Here is a 24,758-nt window from a genome sequence, read left to right on the forward strand (position 1 = left end):
TTTTGTGAAGAGATTGATCATAACGTTTTAAATTATAACACATAAGAAGAATTTAGATTTGATCAAATTTATCATTGCGTGAGTCTAACAAAAATGAGAATGTGATGCACTCATACAATTATTCTCCTCGTAATTGAAATGGAAGAAGAAAATAAAAGAAAAAAAAGTTAAAGAAGAGATATACCAATTGGAGGAGGGAAAGGTTGATATTCTTGGACTAATATGCAATCACTGAAAAAGGAGAAAAAAACTATTCTTAAAATTCTAATTTATTTTTATATTGCAAAATAATACTATAGCTTCTGAGAAGCAATTTTTCTAGCAGAAAAATATAATTATATGTTGAAATAAAGCCTTTTGGTTGAAAGAGTTACACATAAAAAAATGTAATTTACATTGAGGTATGCTACCTTTCATAAATGTCAAGAAAAAGAACGCTGATATTATTATTATAATATTATACATGTTTATAATATTAAATCGAAAGATTAGTATGTATGGCCTATAGAATTGTTGGACTAATATACCAATAGACAAAAAGTCTTTCATCATATAATTCAGGAAGAGTATTAATTACTTGGTTATGCATGGTGCTAATGAGATGAAGGTCAACTCCAGCTCCAAATGATTGCAGGCAGATAGGTGATGCACTTTTGATCTTTGTCTTCCACTAGCCCGAGAGAGAGAGAGAGAGAGAGAGAGAGAGAGAGAGAGACCCAAGTCAACTGTCTTAGGAAGCAGATAAGAATTGTCACATGGGTTCGACTTCCTTCAAGGATAAAGCCAACCACCACTTACCTATAAAATAATGGACTCAATCCGATCGATCATATTTAGATTAATTAAGAGCCAATTTCTATTAGATTATACATTGATAACCGATATATTATTTTTGTTTCATCGAGCATAGTGTTGAAAATGAGAATAGCGAGTTTCTATCTTATTGCAAGATGAGGATATTTTCTTTTTAGAGTAAATGATAAACATCGCCAAATTCTTGGATGGATTAAAAAATCCAAGAAATGTTGGTTTCACTAATGTATTACTTCTATTTGATTCTAACATTATAATTGACGCTATTAGTTGAGCTATTCCTTTTTGATAAATTACTAATCGTATTCGAGCCGTTCGACATGTCTAATTTTTTCGAATGTCAACTATTTGATTGATTATTTTTGTAAAATAAAATTATCATAATTTTTCTTTGCTTATATACTTTGATGAAAATGATATATTTTGTACTCGACTTTTTACTTAATAAAGTTTCAGAATAAATGATCTAAAAGTGAAAGAATAAAATATATATTTTTTTCTTTTAAGATTAATAATAATAATAATAATAATAATAATAATAATAATAATAATATTATTATTATTATTATTATGGATTCCGTAGCACAAGATCGTACTCAAATCTTCGAATCGCTCACTCTCTCTCTCTCTCTCCTCTTCGTCTATAAATGGGGAAGCCTCTCGCTCCACTCGCTGAAGAGCCAAAGGCCACAGAAAAGACCACAAGCCAACTCATCCCCTACTGCGGAGAAGAGATGCAAGAGGACAAGAAGACGAAGGTGAAGAAGGGATCGCTCACCGTGAGGGTGGGTCTCGAGGACGGAGAAGACGGTGGTGGCACTCGTAAGTTCGTCATCCCTATCTCTTACCTCTACCACCCCCTCTTCAAGCGCCTTCTCGAGTCGGCTCAGGAGGTCTACGGCTACCACTCGTCGGGGCCGCTCAAGCTTCCCTGCTCCGTCGACGACTTCCTCCATCTCCGGTGGCTTATCGAGAGGGAGTCGTCGCACCGCTCTCACCATGGCGTCCACCACTCCTTCTCCTTGCACTCATGCTGAGAAGACATGCATGCGATCTTTTTGTAGCTGTATACTGATCAGACTCGGGCGTCGCACCCTCCATCCTTAGAACATGATTCGAGTTTTCTGAGGTTTGTCTGTGGTGTTTTTGCTTTGGAGAAAGGAATTCTTGGTGGATTCAGAGGTGAAGTGATCGACTTCCTCTATGCTTGTCTAAGAGGCAACCTCACAAATTGGTGTAATTGATCTATGGATGATGAGAATAAAAATAAGTCATATATATATATATATATTTATTTATTTATTGGAAGATGCATAATGCTAATTCTACCCACAAAAATAATGTAAATTCTAAACTAGAAAGAGCTTCTAGAGAGGGATTTAAATCACAACACTACTAAGTTACTGCAAGCATTTATGAAGAAGAAGAAAGAGTTGAACTTGAGCAATGGCATCATACATTTTTAAGGAAATGCAGTTGTGGAACAATTTGGATTGAGTTTTTTGTGGGTATGAATCATTTTTCTGTAGTTGCTCCCACAATAAGGGGGAGATCTGTTCATCTCAATTTTATTCTATAATGATCACATAATATGAAGGGCAAAAAATAGGAGGCCAAGACAGCATAGATTAAAGACCCAGCAAAACATCACATCCTAAATATGGATCTCCTTCTTGAGAACAATGTTCATATTATCATAGCACAAAAGAAAAACTACTGGGTGATGCTAAAAGATATAGCTTGTCATCAAAAAATTACAGCCAGCTGCCAATTTGAAGCTTCCACCTGCCATTACCACACACAGGAAATTGCTGTTGGTCAATCATGATGTTGCCAGGTTTTGAGAGAAATGCACATCAAGGTGGTGGATGTCATGAGTGCTTCAAGACAATAATTGGTTGTATTACAAGGCACAGCTGCTCAGTCGCAAGATTCCAGGACAAAAGGGAACAAAGACAATCAACAAAAGTGAAGGTTGAAGAGAAACCACCAACACCTTACATGGAACAAGTGCTGATGCCAATTGTGAACCACATTACAAAACCTGTTAGTCGGATCCCAAATTATCCTCAGGAACAGTAGTAGTAGTCTCTTGTACTTTTCTGTTGCCTCATCTGTTTAATTAATGCACCAAAATTAGGCGGAAGACGAGTTCATAAAAATGCTACAGCTATTTGTTCGGCTACATGTAAAATGTTAGTCTTGACAATGTCAGATGCATCAAACGAGCTCGCCAAAAAACCACAAGGAAATTTGCATGCCACTACCGAGAGATGAAGAAACAAGACCATCTAAAACAGGAGCATGAGCAAAACCAAAGATGAGGCAAACAAGCATAGAGTGTGGCTTAATGGTCTAACAGAAGAGGCCCTAGAAGTGCTTCCGGTTGGGCTGAAGGCAGGAGAAACACCAGGGAGTGTAAACGTTCCTGGCGTCAAAGACCTGGGGGTTGTAATTGTACCACCTGCTTCGGCTGGCGATGGTGATGGCACAAGAAATGAGTCATGCAGTACCGTGGTTGGTGGCGGTATGACCGGAGGAAACTGATGTTGCCCTGAATGAGATAATAAAACCAATTGTTGCATAGTTATGCAGTTGTCACTTGGGAACTACATGAATTGAACAGTACAAACATGGGAAAGAAGTACAAAGATTACCTGGACATCGAGGTTGAAGAGATGTGCTCAATCTGCAAAATTAATTAAATATCATTGACTTGTTCTATTAGAAGAAGATTATCAAGATAAAAGAACAATAGAATCTGCTTACCTAGTGATGATTGATCCATTAACAAAACCACCATAATTACATGAGGTAACACTACAACCAGCAGCAGTCTGTTGGGAAGTATAATTTCCAAGCATAAGACTACTGTTACTGCATTGCATGCTTGAACATGACACTGCTAGTGATGCTGGTGTACAGTACAAACTGCAAGAAGTTGCAATTAAGCTTAAAGTGAAAAAACAAATTAAAGAAACAAAAAGAGAAAGGGAAAAAGGAAGGTTAATGATTACTTGAGATTTCCAGGTCCACAACTGCATTGAACACAGTGACTAGCAGTAATGGCATAGGTCCCATTAGCTACAATCAAGCCATAATCTGAGGCATACTTTGGAAACATTGACGCACACGCTGTACCCCCCGGCCCCCAAAAAAAAGAAAGAAAAACTTTAGCACCCTTGAAAAAGTAAAAAAGAGACAAGATCAACAATAGATTCACAATCAGGGACAATTCTGAAGATGGAAAATCATGGTAACAACATATTACCAAAGAAAAATGACACTATGGCACAAAAAAAGAAAATCACTAAAGGGACTACTGAGAGGAGAACCACTTTCAGGATGTATGTTACTATGTTTGATTTGTAAAACTGCATATCTCTAAACCTTTACACAGAAAACACATGTTCGTTTTTTTTTTTGTAATTTTGGACCTAAACAACAATAAGCCAAGTCAGACTATTTAATACATGTCACTAAAAGGCCTTTTAAATGATCACTGATCCTTAATGTTTATGCAATGTTCGATGCAGATTACGAAATATAAAGAACTTGAAAAGACAATGAAAATCCATACATTTCAACTACATAATAGACAGATCTTTGGTCCCTGATATTCTTTGGGTTATCATATTTCATAACATTGCTTTAACAGCGTTATAGATAATCTTCCTATATAAGTGAAACATCAAAAGAACTTCTCATACTTCCAATCAAGGTCTGTCATACCGAATCGTACCGCTTGGTACGGGTGGTATGTACCGGTCCGACAGGCTACCGATATGCGGACCGCCCGCTACCGGGCAGTATGCTCAAAAAACCCCGTATCGCACGATACGGGGTAATATCGGGCGGTAACGGTTAAAATTTCGACCGTTACCGCCCGGCACAACTCGGTAACGATCGATTTCGACTGTTACCGCCCGGTACCACTCAGTAACGGTCGAAATCAACCGTTACAACACTATAGCAGTGCTATATTAATCATATAATTAATGTAGATAAATGATGATTATATCATAATTTGAATCATATTGGATTAAAATTACATATTTAATATTTTTTTATGTGTTTAACATATATATGATGGTAAAATAAGTTTAATTATGTTTTATTAAAGTTATTTAATACTGCAATTAGTCATTTTAATGATGATTTAATCGAAATTTATTCGATTTTATGTCAATCCAATATCTTTAATACCTATTAGGGTGTTTGTCATGTTTATAGTGTTGAAAAAAAAGTAATTAGTAAAAAATTAACTATGTTAATCGTGTAATTAGTGTATATAATGATTTTAATACTTCTTTTATGCATGTAACATATTTATGATGATAAAATATGATTAGTTATGTTTTAATAAAATTATTTAATATTACGATTAGTGATTTATGATCGATATTTGGTCAATTTAATATGTTTATACTTTATAGTTTACCTCGAACAAGACTACCTCAAAGCCCGAAAAAGATATATGATATTATTCTTACCTAATTTACATTGATTTTGCTAAACTTATAATATTACTATATTTATTTGTAACTTGAAAACCCTATCATAACTTCTTTTTTTTTATTTTCAGATATTTTCGGAGGGTTAAATCTGTGAAAAGTGTACCGCTCGGTACACCGTACTGTACCATACCGAGCCAAGGTCGAAACGCCGGTACAGTACGGTAAGACGAACCTTGCTTTCAATATCCTTAGTGGCCAGAATAGCTTCTCTTTGTTACTTGAAACAGGAACTAGAAAACAGAGTGTTTCCTCTCCTTAACGGTGATCCCTCAAAATTCTTCTCGGTACAAAATTCCATGATATTGTTGTAACAGATATATCAATCATATTCCAAAATAACATGTTTTTTAATCCAAGAATCTATTTCCATCTTATCTCAATCTCTTGGTGTTTGTATATAAATAATTCGAGTGTTTGTATATAAATAATTTGACTAGGTTTTTGTGACATTCCATTGAAATAGAGTGCAGTTATTTGAAACGCCAGGCATGATTCCATCATTATTGTGTCCTAACATGCTACCTTAGGCTTAGGATTTTCTATTTCCTCCATATTCCATAACAGCGAACATGTTTACGGAAGACATGTATATTAATTTAGACACTTGCACAACAGTAGATGCACTAGAGGTGGTTATGTTCATTTGACAAGTTGGATTTTAATCCTAGCCATTTCCTTCAAGAAAAGGACAACCTAATGTATGAGGTTTCTGCAAAACCTTGGGTGCCGATAGGATCAATGTATATAGCCGCATTGCGTGGTTGAACATGGACCAACTCTGACAATCAAAGACATGTAACTTTATACAATCTATGATTTCTTTCTATAATGTTAAGTTCAAGGAAAAAACAATATTCTTGAAATCTTAGCAAACCTAGAGATCTGGCCACTTCAGTTTCATGGTTTAAAAGGAGAAGCATTTGGCTTTAACCTTTGCCTCGCTTCCCTTTATCCATGATTCCTCTGAAAATTAAATGTAGGTTGTCTGCTCGGACCACTTAAGAAAGCATTAGGCTTTATTCCTTTAATCCAAAGGGCTAGAATAGTTAAAGTAATGCACTCGCATGTTAGGATGCAAAGGCACGAACAGCATAAAGTAGCAAATTGCTTGGTTCGAGTAACACTGCACACCCTCTATAACAAAGAATAATACATCAATATACCTGGAAGCGGTATGGAGAGAATGTCCCCCTGCTGGACCGACGGGCTACCCATGTTGTTCACGTTCATGATGTCCGTAACAGTGGTGGAGTAGCGGGCGGCGACGGCGGGCACGGAGTCGCCCTGGCGGACGACATAGGAGAGGTATACGGCGGGGAGGAAGTTGTCGGTGGTGTTGAAGCAAGTGCAGGGGAGGGGGATGACGAGGGTGCGGCCGGCGTCGAGGGCAGAGGGGTCCTGGATGTTGTTGGCCTCCTGGATCTGGTCGGAGGAGGCGAGGCCGCCGTAGACGGAGGCGGCGATGGAGGCGAGAGTGTCGGCAGGGCGGACGGTGTAGCGGGTGGAGAGGGAGCGGCGGATGCCGCCGGAGCAGGAGCAAGCGGCGGGGACGCGGAGGAAGAGTCCGGATGGGAGGATGCGGTTCTCGACGTCGGGGACGGAGAAATCGACGGAGTTGGCGGCAAGGAGGGCAACCGAGTCAACCTGGAAGAGGGCAGCCACCTCGGAGACCTTGAGGTCGGCGTAGAGCCTGTAGCCGAGCAGCGCCGGGCAGGAGTCCGTTCCCGTGCACGGCTCGATCGTCGACTTGGCGATGGCCGTGCCCGCAAGCAGAGAGAACGGCAAGAAGAAGCATAAGAAGAAGGGCAGCAGCAGCGGCGGCTTCTCCCCCATTTCCTCTTCAAAATTTCCCCTTTCTTTTGCTCTCGCTTATTTCTCTTCGGTGGCAGCACCAAAAGAGAGAGAGAGAGAGATGGGAGGCGAAAGGGAAAGAGGTACGGTCGGGAATACGAGGCAACGGTCGCAAGAGAGGGAGAGAGAGAGAGAGTGAGTGGGAGTCGAAGACATGCTTAATGTTTTCAGGGCAATCTTTTATTTGAATATAATTTTTTTTTTCCTTTTCTTTTGTGGTAAAATTCGCGGATTATGTTGGGCTGGGCTGGGCCGGGCCGAGAACATGGGCTAATGGATTGCTTGAAATGGACTAATCAAGAACTCGCGTGCGTGATTTGGACTAATCGAATCGTGACTCAATCTGTCTCAATTATTACTTAAATTCATTTATCGTTCAATAATAATTCAATTTATAATGTTCAGATTCATATTACTTAATATTTTTTTATTTGCATTTAATTTTTTTGTCATGCTATATTGATTGATTACGTGAGAATTACTTGATTGGTCATGACCATACTGCAATCATGCGTCTACATCAAATAAAATTGCACCTTTTCTAGTTCTTTTTGCACCAGACGTTGAATCCATGATTTAGATAATAATAGTTCAATCTTATATATATATATATATATATTCAAACTCAACCAACTAATAAGTACTTAATACTTGAATAATAACTATTCGAACTCTTTTCATATTTCACTTGAATATTTATTTTACTATTCATACTTCAATGCAGTTGTTTAAGTACGGAAAAATAACATGGTAAATAATAAAAATGATATTGTCTTATCAATAATAATATGAATTCCAGGCTCCTATTGAGGATGGAAGTAAACAGTAGCATAACAGTGTTGATCATGATACGAATAAGAAGAGAAATAGCAAGTCAAACAGATTGTTCTTACATAATATTCTCATGGAGGATTGTTATGAAGGGGTTCCTTAAAAACTGTTCATCCCGTTGAGAGAGGAACGATTAATAAGCCTCCATGGAGGGAGTCCATGGAATTTGCATCCCTGTTACTGGTCAGTGTTGGGGACCTTTGCATTTGTATCTGCAGTTGTTGGGAGCTTGCATGTGTTGGTGATGGTAGCAAGAGGAGCTTGGAGTGCCATAAATTGGTAGGCCTACCAAGATGTGCTATATCATGACCTAGAGGACCATCTTCAGTACCTGGCCAGCTGCCATGGCTGTTCAGGAGCTGCTTTTACTATTGAAATGGAAAGAAGACCATGGCCTTCACCCTCTTTAAAGCCTTTGCAATTACATGCATGCGCTGTTACACATCTCTCTCTCTCTCTCTCTCCATGTATGTTGCTGTTATGTGTGTCGTGGTGCAGCTATCAAAGTGACTAAAAATCTTGGAAGCGAGAAAGTCGCTTCTATCTCGTTAAAATCTATCTATGGCATCTCCATTCACTCCACCCACATGAACAGCATTTATGAGATGCCATATATAATCCGAAGATTGTTACATCATGTCAGATACGCTTCCCTTCCTTCTCATCCAAAAGAACTTAGAAGTTAAATTATGAACAAGGTGAAAAGAAGAGCTCCAATTATGAAAAGCAAATGATGGCATGATTAGTGCTAAATAAAAACGAATGTTTGGGGGTAAAAAATAGAGGCAAGTGATAAAACTATGATGCAAAAGATATATTTCAAATAATAATAGTAATAATAATAGTAATAATAATAAAGGGAACGCCATAAAAGTTGGGCTCTCATTGATTCAATTCTTGAAGCAAATGTGAAATGTTGTTGTAGTTAGAGAGGTCATATCCGAAGATGTTGCTGAATTACTGAAAGACGAGCGAAAAATTAGCCACATATGCAGAAGAGAAAAAGCTCGAATTCAGTGCAGAAGAACGCATGCAGATACGAACAAACAGTGGATTCAACATGGAGAACAACAGCATATGTAGTTTTGGAACATCAAGTGTTTTGAAATCGGTAGCTTTTAGAGTAAACCTAAGACAAGCATAGGCGGCTGAAAGTTCTTCACCGCTATAAGTTTTATAGTTTTCCAGTAAATTTCTTCCTCATGGGCACGCACGAGAGAGAGAGAGAGAGAGAGAGAGAGAGAGAGAGAGAGAGAGAGAGAGAGAGAGACTTGCCTATCAGATCCATGGAGCTCGAACTCCAATTCCGGAAAGTATTGTGGGAAGCTGATCGATCAGGTGAGCAAATGTTGGCTGAGAGGAATGAAGCCTGGTCCGACCTCATGCAGCCTCAGCTATGAAACATAAACATGTGTGTGTGTGCTACATGACCTCGAACCAGACAACATTCCCCTCAACCCACCTCAACAAGATGTTGATTCCAAACCACAAGCTTCGCATGTAGGAGTGAGACATAGAGATGCAATGCCTGGGCCATCCATGGGTCAACCAAGCCTGCTTGATCTGATGACAAGAAGAAGAAGAAGAAGAGAGAGAGAGGGAAAGATGAGGGAAATGGGGAGAGTGGGTGCAGTGATTTGTAGGAAGAGAAGGGGGGAAGGGACAGTCCACACTAATTGCACAATTTATTAGCCTTCCCATTTGGCACGAGCTGCTCTACTCGCCAATAAATATCATTGCGTCTCCTTCGTCTCCTGTTGCTTTCCTTTCTTTCTGTGAGCTCGTAGAACTGACCTAAACCAAGACATTAAATAGCTTGTTCTCTCTCTCTCTCTCTCTTTCTCACACACACACACACACACACACCTAGAGACCTACACCAGGAAGCTGTAAGTGTCTTTCATCTCTTAGGAGCCTATGGAGGATTCAGCTGCAGTTGCAAGGTCACGTTAACAGGTTTTTGACTCTTTTGCCAGTTCTTTCCCCTTAAGCCGAACTTCTCAAACCTTTCATCATTGCCTTATTATTTGTTTCCCCCACGGTATTCGTTGACGGTTCCACTTTCTATATGATTACCGTATAGCCATCAACTGAAGACCTCTAATTATATACTTATCTATACCTCTAATATTCTTATCGTTATATCTTTTTCCTAAAAGACACTAATAAATAAGACTGTTAAGAAAATATTATACGGTAATCAAGTCAAGGTGATTAACAACGACGATTAACTTTGGAGAAAAGCAAGTGCAATTGTATTATAAAGAGAGGAGAAAGAGCCAAACTTGCATGGCTCTCTTCTGTGACGTACTTCCACCATGTTTTTTGTATTGTGATACACTTGTATGAACAGTGAGTCATGCTGATATGGTCACCTACGTGGACTGCTGTGACAAATATGCATTTTGACAAACGTCCGAAGCGTGTTAGAGGATATTAATATGCCATGCCTTCACAATACAAATATAGGTGGATATTAATATGCCACATCTTCCAATTCGCTTTTAGTCTTCCACAGTAGTATTTCCTCGTAGGCATTTTACACTCTAAAGACGGATAGAATAAAGTAAAAACAAACAAACAAATAAAACGAATACAAAAGCAAAAGAAAATTCTGATTAATTATGAACTTTTTTTTCTGAAAATTTTATCTTTCAATACCCAGGTAATTTTATTATGCAAAACGAGAAACCTATAGAAAATGCCTAAAAATATCATGCCAAAGCTCCATAAACTGAAGCAATTATAATCTTATTGTGCATTTTAAAATTCATTTAGGCAGCTAAAGGAGAAAAAAAAACTCATCCAACCTCTTCACCAACCTGTATTTCGAACTCAACTCATACTCCAAGTCCCCTAAATATCAATGAGAAATCATTTCAGAAATTGACTACCAGCATTACAGATCTGGAGCCAGATGTGATCCGTCTTCATGCATCTGCACCAGATGAGTTGTTCCCATAGATATCTGTTGGCACAATCTTCAATGGTCTTTGTTTCTCGTACTGAGAATACAATGCAAAAAAAAATTATTGTTATTATTGGCAGGAAGTAAAACCACAAAATGATGAAAAATGGGAGCATGCCAGGGTACAAACGAGAAACTCCTTAGCATGGGAAAGAAAAACTTTTACCTTCTTGAGGAAAGCATCGATCTCCTCCTTTGTCAGAGCTTCCTCCCAAGCATTTTTATCCCATCCAAGAGACTGTAAAAAAGCTTCTTCTTCAGGGTCAACAACAGCGTCTGAACAAGGATTAGTTTCTCCATTGTCAGTATAAAATCTTGCAGACCCATCAGAGGCACATGAATCTCCATTCAAACAATTGCCAATCTCTGTTGGATGATCCGATTCAGATACTGGTTTAAGGTTGTTATTTTCCATATTGTCAGCAGATGTGATCTGCAGGTTCTCTGCTTCTGGCCTTTCCAAAATTGACACAGTTTCAACAGAGCTTGGTTCTGGAATAGCACTTGAGCTTGTCGATGATTTCTTCCTTAGTAAATTGAAGAAATCATTTCTGTTCTGAGCTTGAGAAAGGACCTTTCTTTCCCCAGTGGAGGGATGAGTTAAGGCACCATTCTTGTCAGCTTTAAGCTTTTGGTCCGTCAGGTTCTTCATAGGAAGAGTTGCAGCAGATGGTACTATGCCTACGGGGTTCATCCCTTTGCCAACACTTGGGCTATCTTTGGCAGCAGGGAAGACACCATTCTTCTCTCGGTTAAGAACTTGAAAATTTCCCACTTGAGATGTCTTTTGAATATCTGATCTAGCTGGTACGCGGACAGTATGATTAACATGTGACTGCTGGCCAGTCTTGGTGAGAGAACTGAACTCTCCGCCTCTTGCAACTTTTGATTTTGTTTTTTCTGATGGGTTGCAACTCTGAAGCATATACAAGATCATGAGCAAACCAACTTTCAGAATACATAATAAAAGAGTGAAAAAACAGACAAAAGTTTATCGCCTTCACAAATTACGAACACATAAAAGAAAATGTGGAAAAAGAACAGGCTGCAAAACCAAAACACTCAAACTCAAGTATAAATAACCATAACAAACATCTTTGGTTTAGTAGTTGCTCATACATCCAATTTGAATTTAACAAAAGAATGAAATATAAAGACACGAGGCTAATATGTTGGAGTACATCATATAGTTACAAAATGTATATCTAATTGCAGTCTCACCTCAAAACAATATCTACAAACATGCTATTTCAAAATGCTTGTCAACACATACTAGCTATTTATAGGATATCGATACGTTTGACACTTCTCAAACATGCCAGATACTTCATAGAAATATCCAATTGTTTAAATAATTACTTAGGAAATCATACACTAGGAAATACTTTTACATACCAAAGATAATAACTTTGTTCCTCTTGAATATAATCTTCCAATAAAGGACAAGATGGATATATGACCTGAGATGCATTGTATATTGTCATTCATGTTGAGAATTATATTATAAGCAATAAAACTGACGAATTTGCCTTCTCATGGGACAATTCTTAGCTCCTTTGATGTTTGTTTGAGCATTGTGTCAGTAAATAACTTCTTTCACTGCAACCCTTGCTATCATACATATTCTCACCCTCAAAACAAGCAACAACACTTGAAAATATTTATTATACAACCGAGTACCACATTCGAAGGACCCAATTTTCATTTTATCAGGTCCTTGTTCCTATGCCATATTGTTCTCAAAACAAACCAAGAGAAAAAGAAAGATCAAACATAATATATTCTCATTCATGTATTTGTGTCATATTATATCCTACTTTTCAAGATTTTACATACTAATTTTCTATATATTATGACAAATAGGTATTACATATTCATATACATGATTCATACATACACTACTGCTTTCCCTTTATCTTAGATATCTTAATGAATAATTTTTATCACAACCAAGTTGGTATTCTATAAAAGTGCTAGTTGAGGATGAGATTAATTTAGCTTAAAAAAAATCACAGCTGATGATAGTTCTTTTCTGAGACATCCCAAAGCTCGCCCTATCATTCAGCTTATGGAGGGGTATCATTATTTTCTTACTGCTTGTAACCAACTAATAAACATACATTCAAACTCTACCTAGATCTTCCTTCGGGACTACAATCATTAGAGAACATACTCAGGTCAGTTACTTTTTGTCCAATGGACTTGCTAGGTATTCTATTATGACATCTGTAAATGACTCCAATGCTCCTGATTTCCATTCCTCCCACAGTAGATTTAACCATGATATCAATTACTTCGCAGAAATGGATCAGATCAATCCGGCAAGGGTAGAATTTGATTTTAAACTATAGTCAGTTTTCCCCTTTCCACTAGCCAGAGGAATCTTAATCAACTGCCCCATCAAAGAGAAACTAGAATCTCGACTTTTAATAATGTGCTGTAACGATGCCAAGGATTCTAGATGTAGTGAATATGACATTTTCTAAGTGAAAATTATTTAAATAATGTATCCTTCACCTGATAAATTCTTTCTCTTTTAGTTATTTAGCTTAATAATGGACAACCTTCTGCTTCCAAATCCAACAAGTCAGAAAAAGTAAACCTAAAATATTCAACATGAAGGGCTTTCTTTCTCTGGAAGCCATGGAAACACAAAAGAAAATATTTGAATCACTCATCTTCTCAGGTAAAAATGATCTTCTTATCATAAATACTTAATACGATGCCCTCTTCTAATAAACTACAGCTAGTTCTCTTGTAAAGGAGTGGTCATATTAAATGGGGTTATATTAACGTTTAGTAGTGCTCTAAGTATGCTATGAAATATGCACATTATGGATAACTAACTTAATATCATAAACAGTAAAACTGCATAATTCTCAGCACTCAAAGAACCTACTATTTTTAAGAAAACAATAAGATGAGATTATTGTGAAATGCAAGGATTGAAAGGATACACATTTCCTGTCTTGTCCATGTCAAGTGAGGTGGGAAAACACATGGCAAAAGTAAAGACTAGCAATTCTCTTTTCAACAGCCCCTATTGGGTTTAAACTGCTAATCATAGACATCATCGCTTTTACTTATATCGTTGTGTCTTCCATTTTTCTCCAATCCACCAGAACAATTCAACTACTTATAAACTTCATAGGAACCCATATCCTATCAACATTGCAATAGATGCACATCAATATATAAACTTATACCTGACAGTACTATTAAACATCCTTGGATAAAGTATAAATCAAGAGTTAAGAACTTGCAATTGATAAAGAAATAGAATGGACATGCATCACCCTCTCTTCTTTTTCCCCCCTGATTTTTCAGTATTTTGATAGTTTTTTTCTGATTGGTATAGGTCAGCACACCATCAGAATGCTGATAGCGTACCAATCTGACAACAGGCTGATACAGTTCCAGTAACAAAATTATAAAAACACACTGTAAATAATGTAAAAATATAGATATAAAATTTGGAAACTTAAGGCAAAACTACATAAAATATGTAGCATGTGTTGATGTTTCAAAAAGAAGAAAATACATAAAATAGATGTGAATAAGTTATGGAGTCTTATTGTAAATTTAAAGGCCAATGAAAAATGAGCCAATAAAAAGAATAATAGGTTGCATCTGCTAAAGTTAAGGATCTAATTTGTGCCTTCCCTTGATGTACAAACTTCCCCTTCTACTCAGATCCAGTCTGTAGCTTTTACGGAAAAGTATTTCTACAATTGCATAAATAAACTGCAACAAATATCTTAATCATTCTACACTCCAGATGGATTTGGATGATTTGTTCCAGTTGTCTAGATTGAATTGTTGACAGAATTTTTTATAGTCAACCTTATATTTGCCAGAATCAGCAAGAAGCAACCAGAAATGACACTCTAATGGTTGAAAACCAGCCTAATAAACCAAAATTGATCAAAACCACCAGAATGATCAAACACATGAGACCAGCAAAACAATACTTGTACATGATAAAGAACGGTACTATCCTTTTCCTTTGAACAAAAATACAAAAGAAAAAAAAAAGTTTACTTTTCTCAAAGGAACATATTTGAAAAGAAAAGGATGTTAACCCTCACATCAAGGTTTCAAATGCTGGTCAGAATGGTCATACCAAACAGCATCAAGAATAATACCGAGTGATACAAATCAGTATATTGACCAATTAACTGGTATCAGATTGATCCGACTGACTGAAATTGGTACAAGACCAAGAGTTAATCCTTGCCTCAGGCCATACAAGATATTAGATCTTCTCTTTTGTACACTTTAATAGATAAATTATTCAATGTTCAACTGTGTCTTAATTTGGTCCTTTTGCATAAAAGTAAGTATAGCATTTGCTCTAGTTAATCTCAGTTTCAATAGGATGAACTGGAGACTATCTGACAAAAATAAGAATTATGCATTATTATATCAATAACCCTCTGATCAGGGACCCTAAAAGAATTTTCTTAATGCTAACTTGTAAAGGAGCTTTATTTCTCATACTTCAGAAATAGGAGCTTTATTTCTGAGACTTCAGAAAAACAAAAAAGTACCCACCACAACCATCAAATTCAAATTAAGATTCGAACAGTGTGATTAAATAGGACAGGACATTGGGATAGAAAGTAAAACCCACCAAACAAACTTTTTAGAAAAAGGAAAACAAACCCTAAATACATTGCATCCATTTAGCATCCATTTCTGAAAGTTCATCATAATGTCTTCTAAAAAGCTATTCCATTACAACCGACTGACATAACTTCCAGAGGCCATGTCAATGTACAACAAAAACTGCCAAAAGCTACAGTCCAAAGATCAGAATCACCTAAAGTCCACCTTAAATGTAAAAATGAAATGAGGTATATGAAAATAAACAATGAATATTTGAAGTTGCACACCTTAGCACCCAAATTTTGTACATCACATCAAATGTATAACTGCCTTTACAGAATATATTTCCTATGTCAGAAGCACCACAACATCATAATTTGAATGTTTGTGTTTTCTGAATTCACCACAAGCTTCATCATGCAGCACATGTCATGGTGTACTGTATTGAAACTTAAATCTAAACTCTTATCCTACTTTACATTTCTGCAAGAATGAAAAATAAGAACTACCTTATAATCAAATTCAATGATATGAAACCTTTCTAATCTTATGTGGGAAATATTTATCTAAGAGCTCTTTAGTAAGGTCAGTCATGAAGCTTAAAAACAGATCCTTCTCATTAGAGAACTCAAGCACCAAGAAACATGATAAAGAATCAATATATACATAGTCTAAAATAAAGAAACCATATCTTGCCAAGAATCAAGGAAGTGATCATACTGATGCTTTAGGCATTGAAGGAGTCATTGGTATTAGTTGCTTGCACTTTTTAAGCGTAAGTTCCTCAATCCTCTGAGTGTCAACAGATAACTGTACATAAATTATACAAAATAAGCACCATGTTAATAAAAAAACACTCAAAAGAGAAGAAACAATATCTTATCTCATTCTATATATTACCTGAGGTGTTTTAACAACTTGGGATGCTGGCTGAGCCAATGCCTCGGCCATGTTTAATCCTGTCGTGGTGCTTCCTGCTGCAGATGCCTGACTAATAGGAGCACCTTGTAGAATGGGAGAGAGAACAGCCGCACTAGTTTCAACTTTTACAGGTACTTCTGCCAGAGCTGAAGTTCCAATTATGATGGGAGAACCAGTGGGAAGACTCTGAACTGCAGTTCTAAGACCAAGAGGTGATACACCAACTGCATCTGAAAGACCTTGCCTCCCTTCAGCTCGAAGGGATGGAAAGTCTCTCTCAAAGAAGGTTTTGCTAATACTTCCAACAGCACTTTCTCCAGATGGAGCACTGTTATTTGCACTGCTTCCAACTCTTTTGGGCCAGGAGTCGACTGGCCTTCCGGCTATCATAGACTGGGAGCGCCTCAAGGCATCCTTTTCAGACCTAACTCCCAGAAATGAATCAAGATGGTCGAGTCCATTGTCAACCAAAACTGACCTATTTTTCCTATCACAGGAATCAAAATCCCTCTCCTGGTTTCTATCACGAGACCTTCGAAAACTACTGTAAGCCTGTGACTTACCAGAGCTACCTTTATCGCGACTTACAGAACCATTAGAGCTCAAACTCCGCCGCAAGTTCCGATCTTGGTCTGCAAATAATATATTTCTTGATCCAACCCCGACACCATTTTCATCTATGGGAATTCAAACATTGCATTAGAAGAAAAGATTGTTACAGTCATACCAATAAAAGAAAATTTCATAAAAAATACGATCAGAATTATAATGGATGTAGAGTAACACATACCGGAATGTCTAGAAGAGCTGGTTCGCAGGGAATTGTTGGAGGTGCTCCCATTTGCTAATTTGTACCACTGTGGAACCAATGCTGGCTCACCTCGCTCCATTGTCGGAGCAGACCATTATCAATATACAGTTAAGACCCTTTGCCTCTGGATCCAATTGTAAATAACTTATATATAGAGTGTTATTTCCTGTACAAAGTATGTTCTCAGAAGATGCCCATCGCACTAATTGGCCCAAGAAAGGGTGAAGCTTGTGATTACGCTGCCGCCATGATCTCTAAATTAGCATCATACAAGTACAAGATTTAATCTGCCAAAAAGATCTAAACTGTGCAAAACCCCTCCAGTCAAAACGCAGAATCTGCCTGAGTTTCAACGCCTTTCTCTCCGCACATAATCAAGATTTACGCGTTTGAAGCATCCACGATCGAAAACCAGGCGAAGACGGCTCCCCGGGAAACCGTCAAATTAACAACTCAAAGAACGCACATGAAGATAAGAACCCTAATGGCCAAGAAAGGGCAAGCATCCAAGCAATGATGAATCCCAAAAAACGGCAAGCGCTCGGGATCGAGAACGGCAAACCCTAGACTCCAAACAAAGGGGTCGAGGAAGCGAAAAAAATACTCCCCACTCCAAGATTACGGGAAATTTGCGATGAGCTCGAACCCTAACAGACTTCAGGTTGGTGTTGCGAGAAGTAATCCGATAAGAAGACAAGACAAACGGAAAAGGGCCGAGTGACAGAGAAATCTTATGGCGGAGAGAGAGGAATCCAACGAACAATAACTCGATTCGATCGGTTCGGCGGCGGCGGCGGCAAGAAGGGAGAAATGCGTGATCTATGTAGGAATTGGAGGAGGAGGAAGCGGGGAATTGCTTGGTTTCTTCTCCTTTCGTCGTGTGTCAGTCGAATCAAAAGAACGCTCGCTCTCGCTCGCTGTGTATTGTGCTACGGTTTCGGTGGCTCGCTTTGCTGCAGTTGCGGTTTCCTTCGGCTTGGGAAAACCTACGATGATGATGGCGATGATGGTGGGTATGCGTACATAACTTGCCTTGTGGGCTCGTTAGGGCGAGACACACCCGACGCCTTTAATTGGAACACAGCGAAATCAAAGATCACGGAGGCCGTGTGGCTAAAGAAAGATTCGAATGTGATTTATCTCTTCTATGTAAATACTTGCACCGGGTCGATCGATCACGACCGTCGATTAGGGTGCACTTGCATGGGCCGAGTTGGGTGGGCCAAGTAATTGGAGACGCCTGGCTTAGGATTGGGGTTAATTGGCCTGCACGAAGCATGATGGAACTCCGGGGAACATGTTGAGTTTAGTGGGCCACTGTACTTTGGGGACCAAACATCTGCATTAAAACTCGGCTGACCCATTTCGATCATCATTCATAAGTTTTGTCTAGTAATATTCATTAAATTTGCAACTCATATCCATCATTATTTTCGATCATCAAAACTCGGCAGGTTGATCCCAATCAATCCCAATATAATAAAATCATCAACTTGCTCCCTTGAGTAGGTTGATCATCCACATAATCTTTTGAAAGAATGGGCTAAAACAGAATACGAACATAGTTTGTCATCATAAAATTATGACTCTTATATCACATCATCTAAAAAAACAATCAACTTTTTTCCATTTTGAAAGACAGCAACACTCAAAGATCAATCAGGTCAAATCATATATATCACAGGATTGACTGTATCAACAATACATAATATCACAAGAACATTGGCTGTATTATTGTGAGAACACCACACTGAACAAGATTAACAATTATTATAAGTTAGACAACCAGATCAAGAATTCTTCTCGGATTCCTATATAATAAATAGGAAACTACATTGAAACACATCATTAGCATAAATAATATCTCTAGATAATCACCTGATACATCTTCACCAACGGATGGGCCCCACTTGCCCAGCAAAACATAAAGGAGGAGGACAACTGTTTTCATGAGACATAAGTACAATTCCAACATATCTCAGTCTTCATAACCCAATGCCTGAAGTCCATAAAGCTAACTTCTCAGAGAAGTGCACCTTCCAGTCATAGATCGAAGCAAATGGCAATAAACCACCTGATGCGGGAAGAACCAGCAGCAGAAGAGCATAGAATGTAAATCTTCTTATCCGATACGGTAACTTGATTGAATTGGCTCCTTCCGAGATGGATACCGGGCCATAAAGAACATGGTAAGATGCAGATGGGAACACATTGACAACGAAGTGGAGCATGCACAGTGCTTCCCAATAAATTAGCCAGTGGTATCCATTTCCACCTAATGTGTCAATGCATAGCTTTCCAGAAAAGCCACAAAGAGCACCTAGTAGCAGAACAATAAATGTCACAGGCATAGTTGTAGCTGCCGTTGCCGACCGTTGGAAAACCACAAAAGCAATTGCTAAAATCATTAATATTCCAAAAGACAGGCGGGCTAGGGCCACAAATTGACATTTCAGCACCAGCCAGCCTGAACTAAAAGATTTCACCGTATTTGGAATCCACCAAGATCTGGACTCCTGAAAAGTAACAACCATTCCACTAAGTTTCTGATTCATAAAACACCAGCACACAAGTCAAGAACATCAAATGAGCTAGGATGTACCTTAGGGGCAGAAGTGCAGGCAGATGTGACCTCCGTGATACGTTGATAAGAGTAGATGGATGCCCCATATACAATCAAGCTGCACATGATAATCAACCCAGTGATTAGGAGATCCATGCATATTTTCAAGAGTTGTGCATTCATGGTCTCCTGCATTTGATTCCTTAATTTCGCTTCTTTAAAGGAAGCCTTTGAGATACCCATTGATATCTTAAACTTCTCTAAGAAATTTGCATCAGAACTAAGAGCCAGCTGAGCTTCCTTCAGTTGCAACTTTTTCATGACCAGACCTATCTCAACTGCCTTGAGGTCATTAGAGCGAGTCTGTTCAATAACAGATTTCTCCACTGTACTCAGAATAGACTGACTGAACCCAAGACCATATGTGGTACGATTAACATTTGCAAGATCCTTATTTGTATATCCGTGAAGAATGAGTTGACTGTTTACAGAATTCGATATTATATTTTCTTCCAAATCTTCAGTGGTCACGATGGGTTCAGAGCTGCTTAAGTCAGCTGTATTTTCACTACTGTTGCACAGGAATGAACTGCAATCAGTATTTTCTTGCTTATTAAAAGAAACTTCGTTAATCAAACCAAGGGTCTTCAATGTACTCTGAAATGACTTATCAAAGTTTCTTATGAAACAATCAAACTTGTTTCCATATACCTGTTCAAAATTAAGAACAGAAAGTTCACAAATTTGAGAACTTGCAGCAAGAGAAAATTATAGATTTAGAGGCAGACTTACATTTGTTATAGATTCTTTCACCGCTGAAGTACAGACCTGCAGACAGCAGTATATCCATATCAGACAATTATAAAACCTCTGATAATATGAATCCCAGATGTCTGAAGTGTACCATTGAAAGACAATCTATTTGTATCCTATCTCCTGTGATGTTCTTTCCATATAAAACCTGAAACCAAGAAATTCCATACATCAACGAAATGACCACTTAAATTAAAAAGTAGATATACTTAATTTTTTAAAAAATAACTCAACTTTTTTAACTATTCCTGTGGCTAGCAGATATGCTTAATTTCCCTATGTTCACAACAAATCTCTTTCCAGTTAAAGTTTTACTTGTCATGCAATCAGCTTGGTCGGCAGATACATTCTCAACCTATAATAATCATTAAACTAATTTAGAAAACAAAAAAAAGCATCCCAGGATCAATTGTCATATATGAACCAGATGATCAAAGAAGCAACAAATTTGATGTAATAAAAAAAATGTATGACTAACATGAAAATCAAACTGGTACCTTTCCATCATCATTAACCTTCTAGAAAATGCAATCATTCTTGGTATACAAAACTTAATGACATTACTCATGCATGAGGCATGTCATTCTTGGTCCAATTGATTAGAGATGATAATGAATTCACTTCGGACTATGGTCGACATAATTTCATTATTTTGCTGTGACTGTTTGCAGGGAAAGTAGATGAATCAGACTCTTTATTGAAATCAATCCCATGTGGGGGTACAGTGAGTGTCGGAATTCGCCCGTGGTAGAACTCGTTAACATTTATGTGTTGAAAATTGATACTTATTTTCAAAAGATCTCTGAAACTTGGAAAAAATTGGGCTTATTGATTGAATTTTCCAAGACCTGTTTTAGCTAGTATAAATTTAAAAACAGAACTCATTTGAGCTATAAATGGAACCTCTCCATCCAGTAGGCATTCCTCCTCCCACCAGTAGCAATTACAAGTGGATTCACCAGTGGGGCTTTTCTGGTCAGAAGGTAGCTGACAGATGGAAATTTGGGGTCAGCAATTGGGGCTCAACTTTCCTTCCCATCTGCCTCTGCCACTGCTCCATCTCTAAACATGGAGCTCTCTTAGAGCCCCACCCACCCAGTTCCTGCCACTTCTTCATCTCTAAACATCATGGTCTCTTAGAAGTTCCTCTCTATATTCTAAAATTACTAGTGTACTTTGTTTTAGAAATAGTTTGTGGTTCTTTTCCTTTAAGTGATTATAATATTCTCCTTCAAATTTCCTATCAAGCATAATGTATCTAGGTTGAAATGTGAGATCTTTTAGTTGGAGAATTCTAAAATGTTTGCTGTGCTAATCTAATGGAACTTATAAACATGCCAAATTGATGGGCTAGTACAATGGAAGTTTCACTTTAAGTTAGCTTGTATAGTCATGAAGCTCTAGACGTGTACAAATGTATTTCTGCATTATCAGCAATGATGTATTCTCTTTGTTTCCATTATCAACAATGCTGTCGGTAATTTACAAGTTCCACATTGAGATTCACGTAGTCAAATTGATCTTGTATGATCATTTTTTTATCATTCTGCTTAGTCTAAGATGCATATTGTAATGAAGACCTAAGTACCAATCCTTTATAATAGGATGCATTAAACTTGCTGCACTTTTATGTATATATCATGTTTATCTAGTTTGGACATTTCATGCCATATTCCAGAATAGCCTACACAAACCATCTAATATGAGAAGATCAATAAGTATTACACTCATACTAAAGAGAGATAACAAAAGGATGTGGCATAATGGAAATAATAGAGATATATACTAATCAAGTTGCTAAAAGATGCATCTGGAGTACTACTTAGATGTTATCTTTTATATATTTGTTTACTTCTTGTGTTAGTATTGACTCTAGTGTTTATAGTTAGTTGTCAGGCAAACAACCAAGCAATTATTTTCATTTGAAAAAACACAATATTCTCTAAGAGTGCTATGTGAAAAACTTTACTTCAGATGCCTCTATCCAGAAGATATTATCAGGTGTTGAATCTGCTCTGATTTTTTAATATTCATGTAAGTTTCTAAATCAGTGGGTCTACTCTAGTTTATGCATACTTCATTTTTCATATCTGCTTCATTCAAGAATTTGTACATGTTATTCATTACACATATCTTTAATGTTACATTTTTTTCTTTGTGGTTTACAGTATCTTTTTTTAGTTTTACTAAGAATATTAACACTGGATATATAACAGTGTCCCAACCCTACAGCTAAGATGATTCAATGGTTTCAAGGGTATTCATATTCTTAGGAACAGCAGCACATTAAGTCATTATCTCACCAATCAAATCTGTTTATTGCTTCAGTCTACCTTTAGCATGAACTATCTAGATTATCAAATATTCCAGTCAACTAGTCCAAAACTACTTAAAAGTCATTTCTTGAGCAAAAGGGTTTATAGATGATGCCAACAATGAAAAGAAACATTTGGACTCTCAGATAAAGTACCTATCCAAGAAAAAGAGCATCATTTAGTCTCTTTTTCCAGTCTCTTCTAACAATCATTTGATGGTTGCTTTTAGCTGTACATACCATGCCAATTCCTCCACTTATTAATGTATTATCATACACCAAAATGTTAGCAAGTGAAACTTGTAATGATGAATGACAAGTGATCCTGTCACCTTTAGAGATTGGATAATACACCTATTCATGGATTATTATACACCAAAATGTCAGCAAGTGAAACTAGTAATGATGAATGACAAGCGATCCTGTCACCCTTAGAGATTGGATAATTACAAAACTCAAGACTTATGAAGGTAGAACATTCTCAGAAAGCTACGCATTAAATAAGACCAATAAGATAACAAAACATGGATTTCAATTATCTGTGAAAACCTTCTGTTTTTTCAAACTTTTTTTTGATATTTAAAACTCCGGCTCAAGATTTAACCACATTATTTTTGCTAAAATATATCCAATCTAAATAATACATAATTCAACTAATATCTGAGTTAAATTATTTTCAATAATCCAGGAAAGATATGGTTAACAGGTAATTGCATTCATAGTCATAATTTGGCATGCATTCTCTCTCTTCCACTGTCATCATACAACGAAATTAACATAACCCATGAATATCCAAGTTGGTTTCAACTGATCAGCTATTTGATCCTAGCCGCGCCAGGTGCTGGGATCAATGCCTAGCGCGTCTATACGATAAATATATGCACAACGAAGGGCAAAACATCGCGCATGTACACCATGATAGAAAAAGTGGCATGAATATTTGATCCATCATATCAAGAATGAAGAAAAAATCGATTCAATGATCTTATCGAATAATAACATGGAAATCTTGATTCAGAGTAATCAAAATCATCAGAAAGAAACGAACTTCGCAAACAGAACAGACTCTTACAAACCGTAAAAGCCCTACGCACCTGCGCAACGACGGCAGCAAAGGACATGCCAAGCGGAAGAGCAAGATCCTGGACGCAGTCATTACCACGGCCGCCAGGAGGCACCCAGAGACCACGGTTTCTTTTCCTCAAACGCACCCCTCTCTGCTGCGGCAGCTGACGGACGGAGGATGACGAGGAGGAAGAAGAAGAAGAAAAAGGAGAGGTGTCATCCCTCTCCGCTCTCTTGGCTCTCGAGAAAGAAGCGCCTCTTCCCCTCGCGAGTGGCTGCGACCTCCGCCTCCTACCGGCGGCGCAATAGACGAATCCACCTCCTCGACCGCGACCCCCCTCGCCATCGCCGTCATCGACCGCAGCACTGCCGCTCGATCGGGTGGGTTCCATTCGAATCGGAGAGGAGAGGAGGGAAGGTGGAACGGTAGAATGAATAGCGAACGTTAGGGTTTAGGGGGAGTTAGTAATTTCATGGGAAATTGAAATCTAAGTTAGGCAGAAACCTTCCCTTCAAATGGGCCGAGATGGATCGCTAGACTCGTTGACTCGGCCCAAATCGGCCGAGTCTCCTTAAATCCCTTCCTCCTAAATCTATATTCTTTAATGCTAATTTTATTGTCAATGGATGAAATACGGAAAAACTAAAATGGAGACAATAAAGGCATTCAATTACATGAATTT

General features: G+C 37.8%; 4 protein-coding genes across 4 annotated transcripts; 1 reads left to right on the forward strand and 3 right to left on the reverse strand.

The window, feature by feature from the left end:
* The first annotated feature begins 1,460 nt into the window (after positions 1-1,460).
* On the forward strand, positions 1,461-1,850 carry LOC103984044 (auxin-responsive protein SAUR32-like). The gene has a single exon (XM_018826065.2). It carries the CDS (start codon positions 1,461-1,463, stop codon positions 1,848-1,850), a length of 390 nt encoding a protein of 129 aa, XP_018681610.2.
* A 1,099-nt stretch (positions 1,851-2,949) lies between these two features.
* On the reverse strand, positions 2,950-7,315 carry LOC103984358 (lysM domain-containing GPI-anchored protein LYP6). The gene is made up of 5 exons (XM_018826310.2): positions 6,494-7,315; positions 3,831-3,948; positions 3,583-3,744; positions 3,471-3,502; positions 2,950-3,367 (listed from the first exon to the last, which is right to left on the reverse strand). Exons 1-5 carry the CDS (start codon positions 7,161-7,163, stop codon positions 3,105-3,107), a joined length of 1,245 nt encoding a protein of 414 aa, XP_018681855.2. The 5' UTR covers positions 7,164-7,315; the 3' UTR covers positions 2,950-3,104.
* Positions 7,316-10,726: 3,411 nt separating this feature from the next.
* Positions 10,727-18,415, reverse strand: LOC103984045 (uncharacterized). Its single transcript, XM_009401450.3, has 5 exons — positions 17,300-18,415; positions 16,489-17,186; positions 16,309-16,398; positions 11,147-11,896; positions 10,727-11,017 (listed from the first exon to the last, which is right to left on the reverse strand). The coding sequence occupies exons 1-5, from the start codon at positions 17,397-17,399 to the stop codon at positions 10,943-10,945; spliced, it is 1,713 nt and encodes a 570-aa protein (XP_009399725.2). The 5' UTR covers positions 17,400-18,415; the 3' UTR covers positions 10,727-10,942.
* A 553-nt stretch (positions 18,416-18,968) lies between these two features.
* Positions 18,969-24,530, reverse strand: LOC103984046 (protein CPR-5). The gene is made up of 5 exons (XM_009401451.3): positions 24,105-24,530; positions 20,788-20,844; positions 20,676-20,711; positions 19,923-20,594; positions 18,969-19,836 (listed from the first exon to the last, which is right to left on the reverse strand). Exons 1-5 carry the CDS (start codon positions 24,465-24,467, stop codon positions 19,306-19,308), a joined length of 1,659 nt encoding a protein of 552 aa, XP_009399726.2. The 5' UTR covers positions 24,468-24,530; the 3' UTR covers positions 18,969-19,305.
* Positions 24,531-24,758: the final 228 nt, after the last annotated feature.

The sequence above is a fragment of the Musa acuminata genome, chromosome BXJ2-5 (assembly GCF_036884655.1).
Source record: "Musa acuminata AAA Group cultivar baxijiao chromosome BXJ2-5, Cavendish_Baxijiao_AAA, whole genome shotgun sequence".
In the NCBI taxonomy this organism is placed as follows: domain Eukaryota; kingdom Viridiplantae; phylum Streptophyta; class Magnoliopsida; order Zingiberales; family Musaceae; genus Musa; species Musa acuminata.

Coding starts and splice junctions, on each gene's coding strand:
- LOC103984044 (XM_018826065.2), top strand. CDS start 1,461: ATGGGGAAGCCTCTCGCTCCACTCGCTGAAGAGCCAAAGGCCACAGAA.
- LOC103984358 (XM_018826310.2), bottom strand. CDS start 7,163: ATGGGGGAGAAGCCGCCGCTGCTGCTGCCCTTCTTCTTATGCTTCTTC. Junction 3,949..6,493: donor TCTCTCCATACCGCTTCCAG/GTATATTGATGT, acceptor CGGGGGGTACAG/CGTGTGCGTCAATGTTTCCA. Junction 3,503..3,582: donor AATGGATCAATCATCACTAG/GTAAGCAGATTC, acceptor TTAATTTTGCAG/ATTGAGCACATCTCTTCAAC.
- LOC103984045 (XM_009401450.3), bottom strand. CDS start 17,399: ATGGAGCGAGGTGAGCCAGCATTGGTTCCACAGTGGTACAAATTAGCA. Junction 17,187..17,299: donor CAGCTCTTCTAGACATTCCG/GTATGTGTTACT, acceptor GAATTCCCATAG/ATGAAAATGGTGTCGGGGTT. Junction 16,399..16,488: donor AAGTTGTTAAAACACCTCAG/GTAATATATAGA, acceptor ATTTATGTACAG/TTATCTGTTGACACTCAGAG.
- LOC103984046 (XM_009401451.3), bottom strand. CDS start 24,467: ATGGAACCCACCCGATCGAGCGGCAGTGCTGCGGTCGATGACGGCGAT. Junction 20,845..24,104: donor TTGCTGCCGTCGTTGCGCAG/GTGCGTAGGGCT, acceptor TCTTGGTTTCAG/GTTTTATATGGAAAGAACAT. Junction 20,712..20,787: donor AAATAGATTGTCTTTCAATG/GTACACTTCAGA, acceptor TGCTGTCTGCAG/GTCTGTACTTCAGCGGTGAA.